Here is a 17,046-nt window from a genome sequence, read left to right as displayed (position 1 = left end):
CGCGGCAGGGCGAGCTCCGCCCCTCGGCGCGGCGGGCGCGGCGCTGCCCCGCTCGGCCCGCTCGGCTGCGCTCGGCGGGCGGGCGGCCGGGCTGGTTCGGGCCGCGCCGCTTCGGGCCGCGCCGCCCCGCGCAACCACAGCTGTCCTGCGACGAGAGGAGAGAAAGGGCGAGATGGTGTCGTGCGTGGGGAGCCGGACCCTGAGCAAGGACGACGTAAACTACCGCTTGCACTTCCGCATGATCAACGAGCAGCAGGTGGAGGACATCACGCTGGAGTTCTTCTACCGCCCGCACACCATCACCCTCCTCAGCTTCACCATCCTCAGCCTCATGGCCTTCGCCTTCACCAGGTGCGCGGCCGCCGCGGGGAGCCGCAGCCCCGCCCCTGGGTGCCGGCAGCCCCCGGGCGCAGGGGCTTCCCGGGCGGGGAATGGGGAGGGTCGGTGCCCGGCCCCGGGACGGGCAGGGGCAGCGCGGCTCCCGCCGGGCCGGGCCGGGCCGGGGCTGCGGTGCCCTCCCCGGGCGGGTGCTGCACCGCCGGGTGCCCGCGTCCCTGCTCGGCAGGCCCGTGCTGGAGAGCGGGCATCCTCCCCTCCCTTCCAGAGCGCTTATCATCCCCACTGCCTTTCCTGGGAACTTGGTAATCCTTTTGCGGATCTCTGCTACAGTCTCTAGTAAAACGTGGTTCAAGGAGTTGCCAAAAATGGGCTTTATTAGGCTATGGAGCAGCCCCGCAGTGACACCAGCCATGTAGCTGGTTTCCCAAGCGGGCAGTGGACGGGAGTGAGCGTTCGGTGGCATCGCTGCTGTACCCCGCACTGCCTGCGGCAGCCTCAGCTTGGCTCGGGCCCTGGCACGGATGGGCTTGGCCACATCCTTTGCGCACCACAGGAAGGGCTCTGTGGGCATCACCCCTGCAGTCATTCACGGCGATACTGCTAGGAATAGACAGGCTTTCGGGAGCCTTACTTGAAAACAAAGGGTATAGCAGTGCAGTCTGATGGTTATCTTTCATGTTTTTTGAAGTTGTGCATACTTTTTATTGCCTCCTACTGGATGTGAAGGTGATTGCATAATCCTTTAGACGAAATTGCGTAGTCTGTAGGCACTGTGATCACTATGATCTGAGAGGTTTTGGCTAGGTAGTGCAGTGTGGTTTTAGGCTCATTTAAACTTTAGTGGCATTTTGTGTACACTGTCACAGATTTCTGTGGTCTTAAACTCTTATGCTGGTGAATCTCCCTCTTAAGTGGCCATGAAACATTCATTCCTGACAGCTCTCCATTTGATGTAAGAAACTCATTATTTATCACTTATTCTGATACACAGTTCAATGTGTAATCTTACGTTTTATTTTAAGAATCCAAAAGTCTATGTTTTATCAGCTGTGAAATAATGGCCAAACCTGGCTTGAGTTGAGACAGGAGCATAAGGAAAAGTAAAATAGTGTAACTGCAAATGGTCTGACTTGTGCCTTTTCTTGTTTCAACATGTGTGTGGCCCCAAGGAAGATACTTTTGGTGAACACATCCCTTGTTCTACTTGGATCCCTTCTTAACTCCGAAATCTTGGAGAGACATAATTCTGTGCTCTGCTACAACGTTTAATTACAGGTCTTTGCTACAAGTGCTCCTCATTCCTTTGCCTGATCACTTTTCTCCCTGAAGGGCTAATTTAGGTCAAACTTCTGAGTCACTAAGAGACTTTAATAATGTCATTCTGAAAGATTAATAGAACTGACTGCTCACCTTTGGGGAAGGATTTTTGCCATTAATTCTTTCAAGCAGAGGATGAAGCAATTTCAGCACTTTGGAGTCTTCTAGGCCCAAATAAAATTGCTTTGCTTCTGGGATGTTTGTTTGCATTTTTTCCAAGAGGATTGCTGCTTTGTCTTTCCATTTGTTTTGCTGTCTTTCTAACTGACTTCAGTTATATTTTCTTCCCTCTGTCTTTCTCTGCCTCACTTCCTGTATTTAAACACCAGCTGACTTCTCTTTAACTCTTCTGTATTTCTCCTCAGGTTGTGGAAGATACTCTGATTTTACTTTCTCCCCTCTCTTTCTGCTATTTTCAACTATTGTAGGAGTTTCACAGATCTCCAGAGTGATATCAGAGCGCTGCCTCTGGGCCTCATTTGGAACACTCTTCAAGCCATATACACTCTTTGGGAAACTGGGGAAGAGATGATACTTTCCCACATGCTTTTACAGTCTGTGCTCCGTTCCATCAGCTTATTGCATTGAGTCTACAATGACTCATGCAATAAGGTGATGTTAAAGTTCATTTAAGTTCATTTTCCCACTTCCTGGGCACAAGGTGCTGTAGACTTCCCTGTAAGGTGTCACAAGTGATTCTTTGCTTCCCCTGTGCTGTCAGTTGTTCCGTTGCTGTCCTGGTCAGTTTGTTGAGTGGGGGATTTTCTGTGATAATTCATGTTAGTGTTGTGAAGTAAAATTTATTTTTTCAGGAACTTCACCGTCAACAGAGGAAATTCTGTGTTCCTTAAAGTCTTTCTTGTCTCTTCTATAATTGTTTTGTGTCAGAACTATGTGGAGGGTTCTGAGAAACTTAGAAAATGCCTTTCCCTTGTGTGTAGCAAGCCATACATAGAATGAAGTCCTTAGAATCACTGAGAGCAGTTGCTACTGTCTCTGAGCTGACAGATAAGGGTGGAACTGAACTTCAGATAGCAGTAATCTTCAGGTATGTTTATAATAATAATAATCCAGAAAAATAAATGCGTGGTTAACTTTTTTATGTTAAAGTGGGGAATAGAGGATATTCTGTTCTTTAAAGCACATCGTTCTAGTGCTTCTGACAATGGCTGCAGCTTCCTTGGTTGTTTCTTGCTGAATGAGCCAGACACAAGCTCCTCTGCCTCCATCCTGCACCTTGGGGCGGAGGTGTGGAGTGGCTCTAGCTTTCCCTGTCCTCTTCCACCCTAGACAGAGGTGTGTGGCCCTCTCTGAGCCCAGAGGTAGCTAGCAGGAATGAATCCTGGAGGGGATATTTTGTGTTACAACAATAGGACTGAGGAAGGTGACAGACTATTGGCTTCTGGTATGAAACTGCAGGGGTTTGTGGAAGCAGGACTAAGACTTGTGAGAATGTAGGGCTTTTGTTTTCCATGTCCCTTGATTAATGGGCTTGATTAAATTGGATTATTGTGTATTTAGGTTTGGTTGAGTTTATGGAAGATTTTTTTTTCTCCCTCTCCCACATTCCAAATTTAGTGTCCTAGCTATTTTTTCCTCAATTGAGTATCCTTTCTTTTTATGATGTAATAACTCACTAGTTGACATTTTTGTAATCTAGTGCTCTGGAGAAGAACCAGAAGAGGGATAAAGATTATGCAGTTATTATGCACTTTGTTGTTTTTTTTTTTATTTCTTCTCTAAAAAGCCACAGTAGTGAAAAATGCCCTTATAAAGTGGGTTAAAATTTAGAGAATTTTCATCTGTCCTCCCACATAAGCATTAAAAACCTTGGTTTTGCTGCATGAATGCTTGTATTTCAAAATCAGAGTCAACGTTTCTGGGGCTAAATGAGGAGATGATTCAGCACATTTTCCCAACTGCAGCTTGTTGTGATTGCATCTTTCCCTTTGGCATTCCCCAAAATAGTTTTTCCAGGTAAACACTATAATTCTTATGCCAGCTAGTGTGTGGCAGCAAGTTTCTTACCCCCACCTGTTCTTAACTGCTTCTGGCAAGAAGATTTGGTGTCTATCCCTTGTGAAAGGTATCTGCAAGCCAAAATAAAATGCCTTGCCACTCACATGGGATGAGATACAGTTTAACACTGTATACATCTTTGTTGATTTTGGGGGGAAGTGGTGCCAACATGACTAAGACAGCTTTCCTGAAGCTGAGTAGTACTCAGAATCCTGATATGCAAAGGTGAGGACTTTCATCCCACCTGGCACAGCAATTAAGTGATTTCATTGATCACAATGTCTTTCACTTCTTTGTTGGCTGTGATGAATTGATGTGATGCAACTGTAGTTATTTGTTCTATCTAAAAAAAAAAAAAAAAAAAAAAGTTCATCCTCGTTAATTGCATGTGTTAAAAGAGAGATATGGTTTTGCTGTCAGAGCCATCAGAGCCGGAGGCTCTGGCTAGGAAGTGAGAGCCAAGAAGGGAGCCAGCGTTAAGCTCTGGGACTTGGGGTTTACAGCTGGTATAAAGTGTCAGCCTGTGCAGCATGGCTGCTGGAAAATGATTGGTAAAGCTGAACTCAGCTGGTTTTAAAAAAATGCTGTGGGGAATCCCTGAGGCCTGCAGAGAAACCATTAGTGTTTAATGCACTTTCTTCTTCCATACATTTAAACTAACACAGTGCTTAAATGCCCCAAAGTGATGAAAGCCTGCTGTGGAGCTGTTAAGGTTCAGTTTTGAGGAAAAGGATAATAATTTGGCTAAGTGAGAAATATTTTGTAACTGCAGCAAGTTGTGGAGAGCATTTATGCGCTCATAGATTCTTTACTGAACCATCCAGAAATGTGACAGATGCTCTGCCAGAAAGAGCTTTATACATTTAAAGTTTGCCGGCAATTCTTTTGTTACCATGTTGTGAATAAATAAAGAAATGTACTTAAATGAATAAACTGATCCTAAGTACAAGAAAACTACCCAGATAGCAGAATTTTGACTTCAGTTGTATTGAGTGATACATTATAAAATATTTGCTGCTTATACTATGATAGTCTGAAGTTTATTTGTTTGTATTACTGAAGTATCCCAGAAGCTGTCTGCTGGATAGAAAAGTTTGGTGACAGTTATTTTGTTAATCTTGCTACCATATTCTACCTGCCTGAAAAGAAAGAGCTCTGTCAAGTTTGCCTTGGCATTCCAACCTGAATTCTTAGGTCTCTCTTCTGTCTATAATGTAACGGTAGCACAAATAATGCATGATACCATAATCAGAGCTTTGGCTTAATAGATCTAAAAGCAAACTGATATTTTTCCTTGGGTCTTTTAAGTTGTGCTGTGTCTCTGTTACAGATTCAAGCTGCATATTCATTATTTTTAAAGGCTGATTGTAGTCATTATTTCTGCCCTTGTTGCAGGCAAAGGGAAGTGAAGGGTATTGAAAGTAGCACCAAAACAGCAGAAGGAAACCTAGGAATTTCATCCAGGTTTCCAGAGGTTTTAGTTTAGGCATAAAAGTTGCTGTGTAAAAGTAATTTGATGATGTTTCTGTAAACATTAAAGCAGGAAGATTTTTTTTTCACCTTATGTTTGGTCATTGCTTCTACACTCACTTCTAACAATACTAATGGCTTGCACGTGTTTACTAAATATTTAACCTTCTTGTAAGAAAGGGATGCCCAGAAGTATAGTGTGAAAATCAATCAGTGCAATTACTATCTTAACTTGTTACATAATGAGCATGCATATTTCTTATATTTAATTTCCATGTATTCTTTATTTAAATAATGTATCTTGAGAGCCTTTTGACTTCATCCTTGTAATGTACTTTAATACTGTGTTGTCTGTCTCTTTAGGGATGATTCTGTACCAGAGGATAATATTTGGAGGGGTATCCTCTCTGTGATTTTCTTCTTTCTAATCATCAGTGTTCTAGCTTTTCCTAATGGTGAGTAAGGTTTATACTGCTTATACTTCATGTTTTTTAAATGTGAATTTCTCTTTATTGCCACTATATTTACTTTGACTTTTATTTACATACCAATTCTCAGTGTATTTTTTCTTCACTCATTTGAATTATTTTAAATTAAGGAACAGTCTAAAAATAGGTTGTAGTCATACTGAGCAGAGATAAGTGTTATTTATAGCTTGTTATTTATAGTCTGTATTTAACAAGGAAGTCAAGTTCTCAAAATCAGTGTCCTATTTGCAGATGTGCAGTTGTAGTTCAGATCGTTAAGTAATGATGCCAACAGACCCTTAAATAATGTTTAGGAGGACTTTGCCTCAGTGTGTTTCAACAGAAGTGTAATTCTAAAAATGCTCAGACACAACACCTTACTAGAAGATAGTGATAAAAATGGCTTAAGTTGCATTTACAATGTAAAACCACAGTTGCTTGGTAAAAGTTAAAGTTGGACAAAAGTTTTGGTAGTTGTGTGAGGAGCAGAAAGTATAAAAATGTAAGAAAATTTGTGTGTGTCACTTAATTCTGTGGAAGAAATACTTCTACCTGGTCTGTCTGTTTTGGTTTTTTAATTTTTACTTACTGCTGTCAGCAAAATCCTGATTCTTGGGTCAAGTCTAAACTGTCTCACAATTGGAAGTGTTCAGGAAAAAACAGTGATTTTGTTCAAGGCAGCTTTGTACTGCAGAGTTGGGATGTGTTTTTCCCATGTGTTCAAAATCCTATATGCATGCTTTTCACAAAGTTCTGAAAAACTGAGTGCCAGAGAAAAATGAGATTTATGCGTACAGTGGTGAGTTTTCTGCAGTATGTGCTGAAAATATTTGCTGAGCCACTTCTTACTATTTATCATATGTGATATACTCAAAAATAAATTTTGTAGTTCTTACTGTCTCCAAATAAGCTTTTTGTTTACTGTCTATAGGACCCTTTACACGTCCTCACCCTGCTCTGTGGAGGATGGTTTTTGGTAAGTTTGTGTTTCTGACTTTTGCACTGATTTACCAGGACCTGCCTTTTTAACTTTCTGATGAATGGAATTGTCATGAAACATAATTGTGCATCAAACTTGTGTGGATGTTACTTTCCTCCCACTGCTGAGCAGTTGCTTATAATCTATTCTTAGTTATGTTTGGCAATATTGCTGTAGTTATTCTGTGTCAGGATGGTGTAAATGAAATCACCAAAAAGGGATCATTCATTCTGATACTCTGTTTTAATTCTGTTTTGTGCTTCCCAATCTCCTTCCCCCACACCTTTCCTACTCTCAGCTCTTCCAACCCCAGCTACTGCATATACTGACTTCTAAATCCAGTTGAGCAGGTGGTTTCTTTTCATTATTGCAAAATACCCTATTACTTTATATGTTTATTAAATTGTATCATTGCATAGGTTAATATTTTTAATAGTCTTGTCATGTACATATTCATGTACTTATTTCATTAAAAATACCTGTAAATATCAGTTACATTCATAGTTTGAAAAATTATTCTGTTGGCTTCAAAACTAACAAGTGAAATCCTGCTCCTTAAACATCTGAATTACACAGCAAAATCATGAGGAATTTTATTTTCAAATAATTCAGGGTTTGCAGAACATATGCTAGACAACATATTTGATTATTTTTAGGCAAACTGAATGTTCCTCTCTCCTGCCGCCTTATATCTAAAAATAGGTAGCTTCCCAAAGTAGCAGATGAGTAGCTCTCATCTGTTGACATTGAGAGAATACTGCTGATTAGACAGTATTTGTTACACAAACCTGCTTCTTGGAAGTTTGGGAAACACAGGTCCTACTGCTCACTTCCAGTTTCACCACATATAGACTAAAAGGTCATTCTCAGTGCTGATACTGCCAGAGCTTGACCCCTGTACTTTTGGGAAAAGTACATACATGCAAAATCAAGAGCAACATTTTTCCCTGTGTGATTCTGCTTCTTCTGGCATGGTTCATTTAGCTGTGCTTCAGCTCTCACACCCCTTTGGCAGATGAAGGGCAGGACTGGTGAATCCTCAACATTTCCAGATGCACCCTGGCCTGCAGGCTGTGCTTCCTTTGGCAGGGTGACATCTGTTCCCCTCGTGTTTCTGCAAGGGACTGCACAGGACCATATAGATACTTCCTGTGCATGTGTGTGTCTCTGAATAAAAGTTGCTTTCTGGTCTACACAGGGGGCTATCAACATGTGAGTCCTGGTTATAGTTTAAAAGGCTTTTTTAGAATTGTTTATTTTGAATGGCAGATCCTAAGTTTATTCACATTAATCTTTCTTCTTTCCATGACACTGCTGTAGGATACAAGTACATTTGAGGCTGTGGAAATAGGGTTTATATGCCTCCTCTAAATGTGGTCTTAGATATCTGTGAGCTTGTAAATAATGTAAAGATACAGTCCCAATAAAAGCCTCAGCTACCCACAGAACTATACCTAGGACTCAGCTTCTAGTAAGTTTTTCTTTTATTAAAAAAAAATCTTATTCAGACTGAAGGAGAGAAATGGTACTCCAAACACAATTGTGTTTCTTAATTTATAGTGGTGTGAAAATAAATAATAATTATTTTTATCTTTAAAAGGTTCAAGCAACAAATTTTCCAGCTCTCAAAAGTAACTCAGACATGCATTAGTTCATATTTATAATTACTCTTTATTGCCAGCACAGCTCAGAATTGCCAGGTGGTATTATTAAATGGATTTTTATGTTGAAACCTGTGTAAAGGCTTAGGGACTTGCATTAATGAGACCAAGAATACTTAAAGCAAAGGGACAGAGCTAATGCAATCCTGGATCCTAATGTATCTCTTGCTAAGGAGCTTCCTGATCACAGCCTTGTACTACACATGCCTAAATTGATTAGACTGATTTTGCTTTGATTGTGTTCACACAGGTGAGCATTTATTTATCACAGGAGGGGATGTGAAGGGCTGAGTGCTCAGACACTGCCATCTGACTGGTGTCTCTTCAGCTTTTCTGCATGCATATAGAAATTCTTTTGTAGAACAGCTGTTTGAAAGTAGTTTTTTGGACTCTGTGTTCCTAGCAGTTTTGTGAGTGAACATGACTTTAAAACTGAATCTTTTTGCAGGTCTCAGTGTGCTCTATTTTCTGTTCCTGGTGTTCGTGCTCTTCCTTAACTTTGAGCAGGTAAAAGCAGTGATGTATTGGCTGGACCCTAATCTTCGATATGCCACAAGGGAAGCAGATATTATGGTATGTATCCATGGCACTTCATTGTACATACTTCAGGCATGTTTTATATGAGTGGGAATGGATAAATCTGAATTTGCTGGCATGAGCAGTGCATGTTTGTGCTTATACTTGACAGAGTCAACAAGTCCTTTGTGTCAACAACAATTTATTTATGTTGAAATCAGCTGGTGTGAAAAACAGTCTTCTCAGTATTTTATTTTTTCTAATGTGGATGTTTGGATGAGTGTGCAAATTGGAATATGATACATGTTTGCAGTGGGGTGGCTTTGGATTTATTTTGGTAATAGATATGAGCATGGATACCGAAAATAAACTTAGCAAGGTAGTATCTGAATGAAGCCTGTGTGGTATGTGTGCCAGATCAAGGTTTTTCATGCCACAGTGCTGCACTCAAAGAACTTTTGTCTCATCTTGTTGCTCATGAGCTTAGTACATTATTGTGACTCTACGGAGCTTGTGGAGTGCATGTTTGTATGGCAACTGCAGGACTCGGCTCCCTTCCAGTCAGTCAGCAACTGAGCACTGATGCTGTTACCATTGGGAAATTATTTCCATAGACCATAATCTGGAGTGGCATAGAAAGCCAGGCTTCTTCTTCTGTTTACTGAACAGCTTGCAAAGAGTTTTCCATTCCCCTTCAGGTGGGGACATGAACACAGAGAGCTGAGGTTGTGAAAGGAGGCCTGGGAGAAGGGTGTGAGTTACGCAGGGTGGCACGCAGAGCACAGCATGAGAAGTGGGTACCAAGCAGAAGAGGAGGCTGCATGAGGAGGCAAGAGTTGCCAATCTTCTCCTCACTATCACTTCAAATTACTCCTCACTACCTGACCAACATACTCCCTTGACCTTGGGTTTGTGCATCTTTCTGCCATGGTCACCTGTTGTATACTAGGCACTTCTATAGGGTCATGCCTCATGAGTAGGGAAGTTGACTGGTTGTCTTTTCACATGTGGCAATTTACTGCTTATGCAAACCACCTCATCAGCAGTGGCTGCAAACTCTTGCCCTGTAGCACATGGGGGAATGGAAATCTTTACACTGCAGTAAGCTCATGTTAGTTGATTGATAGCAAGGGCTGCGTGCAGGCTCCTTGCCTGGAAAACTGGATGCTTCAGGTATTGCACCTCACTCAGCCTGTCAGCAGAACGTGCTGTGCAACTCTAGGGCTGTGACTTTGGGTTCTGCAGGAACCACCTGTGCTGGTGGAGAGGTGAGGGCATCTTGTCCTTAGGATGGGGGAAGGACACGTGGCTAAATGGAGCCCCAGCACGGGCAGCAGTGGTGTTGCTGAGCAACAAAAGGGTGTTGAGACAAGGAGTCTGTTGGTTTGTCAGATTCACCTGGCTCTCCTGTCGTTTAAATTAGAAATAGATCCTAACTAGGGGAGAACTATTATTACTACTGGCACAGATCCACAGTACAGCAGATTCCCTGTCTGTAGCAGTCAGTGGAAACTTTCTCAGGTCTTCTTTGCAATCCAGATATTGTCATTTAAAGTGGGAGAAAATTTTTAAATAAATTAAAATGTAAATTAATGTAGCTGTAATGAAGGCTGCAGCTTGGTCGCTTGCACAGGACTAGCAAAGTTGCTTGGGTATAAAAAAAAAGTTCAACACATTTCACTGTATGGCTGGCAGAACTGCAGCTGGAAAAATTAGAGAGGAGAAAGCCCCAGTAAAAATAAAAGCAAAAAAGCAAGAGCTCTGGAAAAACCCTTACTTTTGGAGTAGCCTCATTGTGTTCACTCATCATAGGTATTGTGGTATAGCAAGGAGCCTGCACTTTGTGATGTATTCCATGCTTCTCATGCTTGCAGAGGAGCCAGTTTCAGTTCTCTTGGTGCACTAAAGCTGCAGGTTTACCATCCCTACTGCAGGTGGTGCACCCTTCTCTGACCAGCAGCACAGGCATGCATGAGAAAGCACCAGCAGTAAGGTTACTTATAGTAGCCTACACAACTCCTGTCATCCCATAATGGGACTTAGCTGCCTGCTGATAAAAGGATTTATATGAAATTGTGCATTCTTCTCTTTGTGGTGGCCAGGATTTAAATCTTTCTCTGCTATCTCCTTTTAAATTTGATCAGTGTTCTTTTGTGCAGGATTAGCAATAGTTCTGGCCTGAAAGAGAATTCTTGATTCAACAGCACTGAGCAGTGCTGTGTTGTCACCTGCAGGTGGCAATGTGTGTTTTAGGAGGATTGAAGGCCTGGGATTTTTTTAAATGTGTGTTTCTGTTAGGAATAGTTAATTTTGCGCCCAGTGATGAGATAGAACCCACAGTTGCAGCCTCCTGATGGCTAACAATTTTTTTTTCTTGCTGGACAGTGATTTCTAGCACTTGCTGTACAACATGTGATGAGAACCCGGTTCCTTTGTCATTGGTGACCAGAGTATTAATTAGTATTCTTAAGGAATCTGCTGCTCATCTTTGAAAAACACATTTGCAAGTTCCCTTTGATCTTCTCCTAAATTTTTATTCAATCGGAGCCTGTGACTAAACATCTTCAGTATGAATGGGTTCTGGGAAATAGCTTTCATGAGGAAAATAAGACACAAAAGATACTCAAGCAAACATTGACATGAGTAATATTACATCAGAAACTGGGGAGGATTAGCCACTAATGAGCCACATCTGAATACCAGACAGCATGAATATGGGAAAAGGTGGTTATTTCAAATCAAGACTCCAAAGAAAGGCAAATAAATTTTTGGGGTATTGTTTGCTAGTTTTATTGTTACTGATTTTATTGATTTTGTTGCATCTCTGTCACTTAGGAAATGCATGTTTCTTCAGGCACCAAGGTCTGTTCTATTTCCCTTTAAATTAGAGCTGTACTGTGATGGCACCAAGTCTTAATACTGGGAATTTTCTGCCACAGTTTATAAGGATAAGAAAATGAAATAATGCTAATTTTAATACCCTTATAATTCCAGGCTTATTGCAGTGGATGGAAAAATGTTTCTTTTTTCTGAAATTATGAAATTGTGTGTTGATGGAGTAATTTTGTTGTGGGTTTTTTCCTTTTCATAATAGGAGTATGCAGTGAACTGTCATGTTATCACCTGGGAGAGAATTCTCAGCCACTTTGATATATTTGCTTTTGGGCATTTCTGGGGCTGGGCTATGAAGGCTTTGCTGATCCGCAGCTATGGGCTGTGCTGGACTATTAGCATCACCTGGGAGCTCACTGAGGTAGGCCACTCTTTTATCTTAATTATCAGCAAAGGTGTGTGTTGTGTCACACCTCAGCCAAGTCATGTCCAGGGAGGTGCAGCCACTGGTGATCAATGTGGGAAATCAGCGAGACAAGTCTCTGGTTAAACTTGGGAATCCATTTATTGGGGTGTCAACAACACAGGATTTAACCCACCATAAACCAGAGACAAAGAACCAAGAACAAGGGCAGGGTGGTGGGTTTTATGGGGTGGAGCAAGGGTGGAGTTTTGGGTCTGGGTCCAACAGGGATATACAGCAAGGGAGAAGTCTCAGGGGTATAAACCAATAGAGTACAATAGGAGGGATATTTAATTTTAATATTTAATACAATATTAAAATAAATGCAGCAGAACATAAGGAACAGCAACACAAGAGGGGTAGAACATTCTGGGCTGATACCTAGATCCCTTTATAAGGGATCTGGGGGTGGAGTAACTCTTCCCAGGCTTATAGGGCACATCCCCCAAGGTAGAGAGGCAGAGTCCACTCTTCCTGGGACTTAAAGCCATGCCTCTCACCTTAACACTGCCTGTCTAAAATCAAATCCCCGCCTCTTTGAGCAGGGGCACTCCATAGACATGAGATGTGAATTGTTCTTGGGGGAAGAGTGAATGTTACTAGAAGGATGGCTCTCTAGTTCTCAGTACAGACTTACATTTTAAGTCTTATAAACGATATGTTAAGTAATTGTGCAGCTGAATGAGAAGACCAACAGCAAGCTGGGTTTTAGGTAGGTGATGTATTACTGCTTGAATAGAAAGGAAGTCTAAGTCTATTTGTGCCATTCATAATTTATTTTCTGCTGTTATGGGGATCATTTCTACTTTTCTACTTCACATATTTTCTGATTCAGAGCAACTGTTCCTCTTTTTCACCGTGCAATATCTGTGATCTACTCTCATGGTCCCTTTACCTCACATACAATATTGCACATTTTGTATAGCCACATGTAATGTACAGGTGAAATGGAGTTGAAGGAACTTCTTGATGTAAACACCTGGACTTGGTCTTTAAAATCAGTTTTCTGTAAAGCTTACTGTCTTGAGAATGCTTGGCTTATCTGACAGAGCATTTATAGTTTAGAAACAGAGATAAGGATTTGTTCATCTGAAATTAAACTTCTGAGTTTGCAAATCCTGGTGCCGTCAGTGCCCCTTCAAAATGTGTTTTTGTTCATGTGGTGTTCTGTGTTTTCTAAGTGATTTTGAAATTGCTTAAGATTGGCATTTCACAAGTACCCATTCAAAGAAAACACCTTAGCTTGTTATTGTACTCATTTTTTTCCTCTGGGAAAGAATGTATTTGGCTTTGTTTCACTCGTACTCTTATTGTTCATTACACAACCCTTGTCTTCAATTTGACACAGCATCAGGTGTCTAGTATTCCCCTTGTTGGAAGGCAGATTATTGGAACAGACAATGTGTTGGACGAGGTTCAAAACGCAGATATGTTATCACCACTCAAATGGATTTTTGATGAATTAGATAATTCAGGAGAGTAATTAGAAACCAGAAGTTATCAGGGCAGTTACATAGGGATTTAGCTGAGCATCTCCTATTAGCATTAATGGATTTCAGCCAACTCCTTGTTCTGAAATAGGAAACTTGGCTCATGCTCCATGCTGTTGGATTAAAGTTGGGAAGCAGGCAGACCTTGGTCTCCCATTCTGAGGAAGCAGCTAGAGAACCTTAGAGACTGTCTGGCAAACACCTGTGCTCTGGGTTTTGCTGCCTCCTTATCTGTAACTTCTTGTATCTTTGCCTGGATCTGACTGACATTTGTAAGCTATCACCCCTCTCAGGCTAAATTAATTAAAAGGATGAAAGGGAGACTTTAGCAGGACAATTCTGTATCACTTGGGTTCTGAAGAGAAACTCAAATTTTCTTTTTTGAAAAGGTTGAAGTTCACATAGCTTTGTCAAAGAAAAACAAGTGGTTTTGATACACTTTTGCAAGAGTTTTCACAGGAATTGTCATTACCAGTATTAGTCACTGTAATGTACTATAAATGGGCCAGCATTCATTTTTGTTATATACAGAAAACGTTCTTCATGTTCCTTTCCTCAAATCTGATTTTTTTAGTACTTTATGCTTATATCTCTTAACAAAAATATTACTTTATTACAAATTATACTTTGTTATAAAATTATACGAATAATCTTCCACAGCCACAGTGTATGTACATTAACTGACAAGAATTCTACTGTTTTTGTGGAGGTGCATTCTTTAGTTTGCTATGTGCTTTGTAAATTATCTCCTCAAGTATTGCAGAGGAACTGCTTAACACATGGCTCTCTTGATTTCCTGTCCATAGGTTACTTTTCCAGTCTATTTTTTCGCATTGCAGTGATTTTTCTCACAGAATAAGAGAATAATTTTTTTTTTCCTTAAAGGAGAAAGTGAGGCAGTGAATCTGTTTTTAGGTTTTAGTAAAATATCTTTAAATCTTGCCTTAACTCTGGTCACATGTTCCCCTTACTGCATCAGTAGAGTGGAATGTCCTCTTTACTTCTTGAGCCATTCTGTATCAAGTATAGTAACAAAGCTTGCTGAAATGTTGTCTAAAATGTTGTTGAACTCTTAATTTTTTTACAGTTGCTAAATTTCCTGGAAATAGAGTTTTGAAATAGAGAAGTCTTATGTCTTGTACACCACCATGCTTTATTACTGACAGCTGTTACAAATGCATCCATTTTACGTGCTGCATCTTGTTCCTGGTTTAGAAAACATACTACTTAAAACTGTTCAGCAAAAATTAAACAAAGATTCTCTAAAATTTATTTTTTTAAAGCACAAACCATGTTATTTCCTCCAAGAAACACAATAGTTTTGCTTGTTTCATACATTTCTATTAATGTGTCTTGAATCATCTTTAAGAGGCCAACAGCTGCATGATATCCTTATATTCAGCATAGCCTCAGCAGGAAACAGTGAGAAGGAAACTTCTGATGTCTTGTGTGGTTCTGTTCAAGGCCTTCTGAAGTTAATGGAAGGATGTCCATCAAATTTCAGTGGCTGTGGCTTGTGCCCTTGAAGTATGCCATGTATTGAAAAGCTGATTTTTGAATGTGTACTTTAAAAGTGAATTTGTATTAATTCTGTGCTGTTCCTCACCCAGAATCTTTTTGCTGTATTCTATAGCTCTTCTTCATGCACCTCCTGCCTAATTTTGCTGAATGCTGGTGGGATCAAGTCATTTTGGACATCCTGCTTTGTAACGGGGGTGGCATCTGGTTGGGCATGGTAGTTTGTCGTTTCTTGGAGATGAGGACCTATCACTGGGCAAGCTTCAAGTAGGTCTAAATTAAAGCTTGATAAACATTGTTTTGCATGTATAAAAATAGCATGGAATCTGCCTGTGCTAACAGTGCTGTAATTTTATTTTAAATGTTAACTATCAATGTCATAGTACTGTTCCTGTACAGCATTTATTTGTAAATGTGACTGTATATATTATTTCCTTTTGCAATTTTAAGTTACAAGCATTGATGCCAATGGACAATATTAGATAGTAAAGCTATTTGCATTTTCAGTTTATGTTGTATACATTAAACTTTGAGGAAGTCAGGGAGCAATACAAATTGCAATGGCTTTCTCATCATACATTTTTAAACTAGATTTGAGCTCACCTTGGTGATGCATTAATGTGGCAATCTGTCAGCACTAGTTGTAATTGCAGTAGGGACATGGGGCTGATTGTACCTGTGCTGTGAATTGCCTTACCTCATTACTGACCTTCTAAAATAAATGGAGTAATTGTAAAATAAAGAGGCATTTGTTGTGTAAAAGGGCAACAGCTTATGGCCTAGTAAGTGTCAGTTCCTAGCTGTCCATGTGTGGTTTCTTCCATAGCTTTTTGCCTCTCTCCTGCCTTCTTCCCTGCCTAGCTGGTAGCAAGCCTGGTTATCTGCACATTACCAATGGTGTAGATGAAACAGGGTCAAGTGCAGTGAATTGCCTTGAGAGATGGAAAAGGAACTCGGATCTTGACTTCCAAATTTGTACCTTGTGTGCATTTCTGTACTGCTTTCTTTTTTTACTCACAGATTTATTAATTACTCTAAGAGCCATCCAGCCTTCAGTCTGAATTGAGTTTTCCTGCATTTCTATCAGAGTTGATGGTCCTTCTGTTTTTAGAGAGTTCACTGAAAGTTTAAACAGCAGACTATCTATGGCACAGCTACTCTTTACTGTCTTTGTGGAATGATTTTTCCTCATGTTCTTTTAAATGCGTGAATAGTTTTTTCTGACCTTTAACTTGAGATACTGCAAAAATGAGAAACTTTTGCTTCTGCCCTTTTCATTTCTTTTTCTTCTTTTTTTATTTAATAAATGCAGATCTTGAAGTTTAGAAGATTCTCCCTAACCTAAGCTCTCTTCAGCCTAGAAAAATACAAATATTGATAATATCAAATCTGAGGTGGTTTGGGTTTTTTTGTTTGATTTGTTTGTTTGGGGTTTTTTTGTCCAGAAGGGCCAGAGAAATAATAGGGTGAAAACTAGCTTCTAGTCCTGCTATTCTTCCTTTAGAAGAGGAAGTTCTGAGTTTTTTCTTAGATTCTGTGTCCTTTGGATGCTGTTGCTCATCTGAATTATTATCAAAAGCAAGAATCAGTAATACGTCAGATGCAGTCAGATGAGCCTTCATTAAAATCCACTTTCAAAATAGAATTTAAATGCTTTCTAGCTTTTAACAGTGCTATCACACCCCTCCAGGAGGTCCACATGCATCTGATATCAGAACAGCAGGGCTTTTGTGTGCTGGACATGTAGTGTTATTAAACGTGTGGAGCCAGCCCCTTATACAAATAATGAATAATGAATCTGACAGAATCTTTAAGGATTGATGTCACTGAGCTCTAGAACAAGGAGTGTTTGGGGTAAGAGCAGTGGCAACATAGACTAGGAAGAAATAACCTCTAAATTTTCCAAAGAAGTTGCAGAATAGCTGTCCTTGTTTCTTTGTGAAGAGAATGATAAATGTGTTTTGTAGTTAGTTAC

At 40.4% G+C, this 17,046-nt stretch overlaps 1 protein-coding gene across 2 annotated transcripts in view; it reads left to right on the top strand.

The window, feature by feature from the left end:
* The first annotated feature begins 2 nt into the window (after window positions 1–2).
* PTDSS1 (phosphatidylserine synthase 1) overlaps window positions 3–17,046 on the top strand; it is a 29,632-nt gene continuing 12,588 nt past the window's right edge. The window contains exons 1-6 of one of the 2 annotated variants that reach the window (XM_086882047.1): window positions 3–351; window positions 5,509–5,600; window positions 6,544–6,588; window positions 8,701–8,825; window positions 11,863–12,021; window positions 15,187–15,338. In XM_086882047.1, the coding sequence (XP_086738173.1) occupies window positions 173–351; window positions 5,509–5,600; window positions 6,544–6,588; window positions 8,701–8,825; window positions 11,863–12,021; window positions 15,187–15,338 (752 nt within the window). In that variant the 5' untranslated portion in view covers window positions 3–172. The remainder of the gene's footprint in view (window positions 352–5,508; window positions 5,601–6,543; window positions 6,589–8,700; window positions 8,826–11,862; window positions 12,022–15,186; window positions 15,339–17,046) is intronic. The other variant, XM_086882037.1, reaches the window with a different exon arrangement.

This window comes from Cyanistes caeruleus, chromosome 1 (genome assembly GCF_971803275.1).
Source record: "Cyanistes caeruleus chromosome 1, bCyaCae1.hap1.1, whole genome shotgun sequence".
Lineage (NCBI taxonomy): Eukaryota > Metazoa > Chordata > Aves > Passeriformes > Paridae > Cyanistes > Cyanistes caeruleus.
The sequence above is the reverse complement of the archived record's forward strand: the minus strand, read 5'-3'. Positions and strand labels throughout refer to the sequence as shown.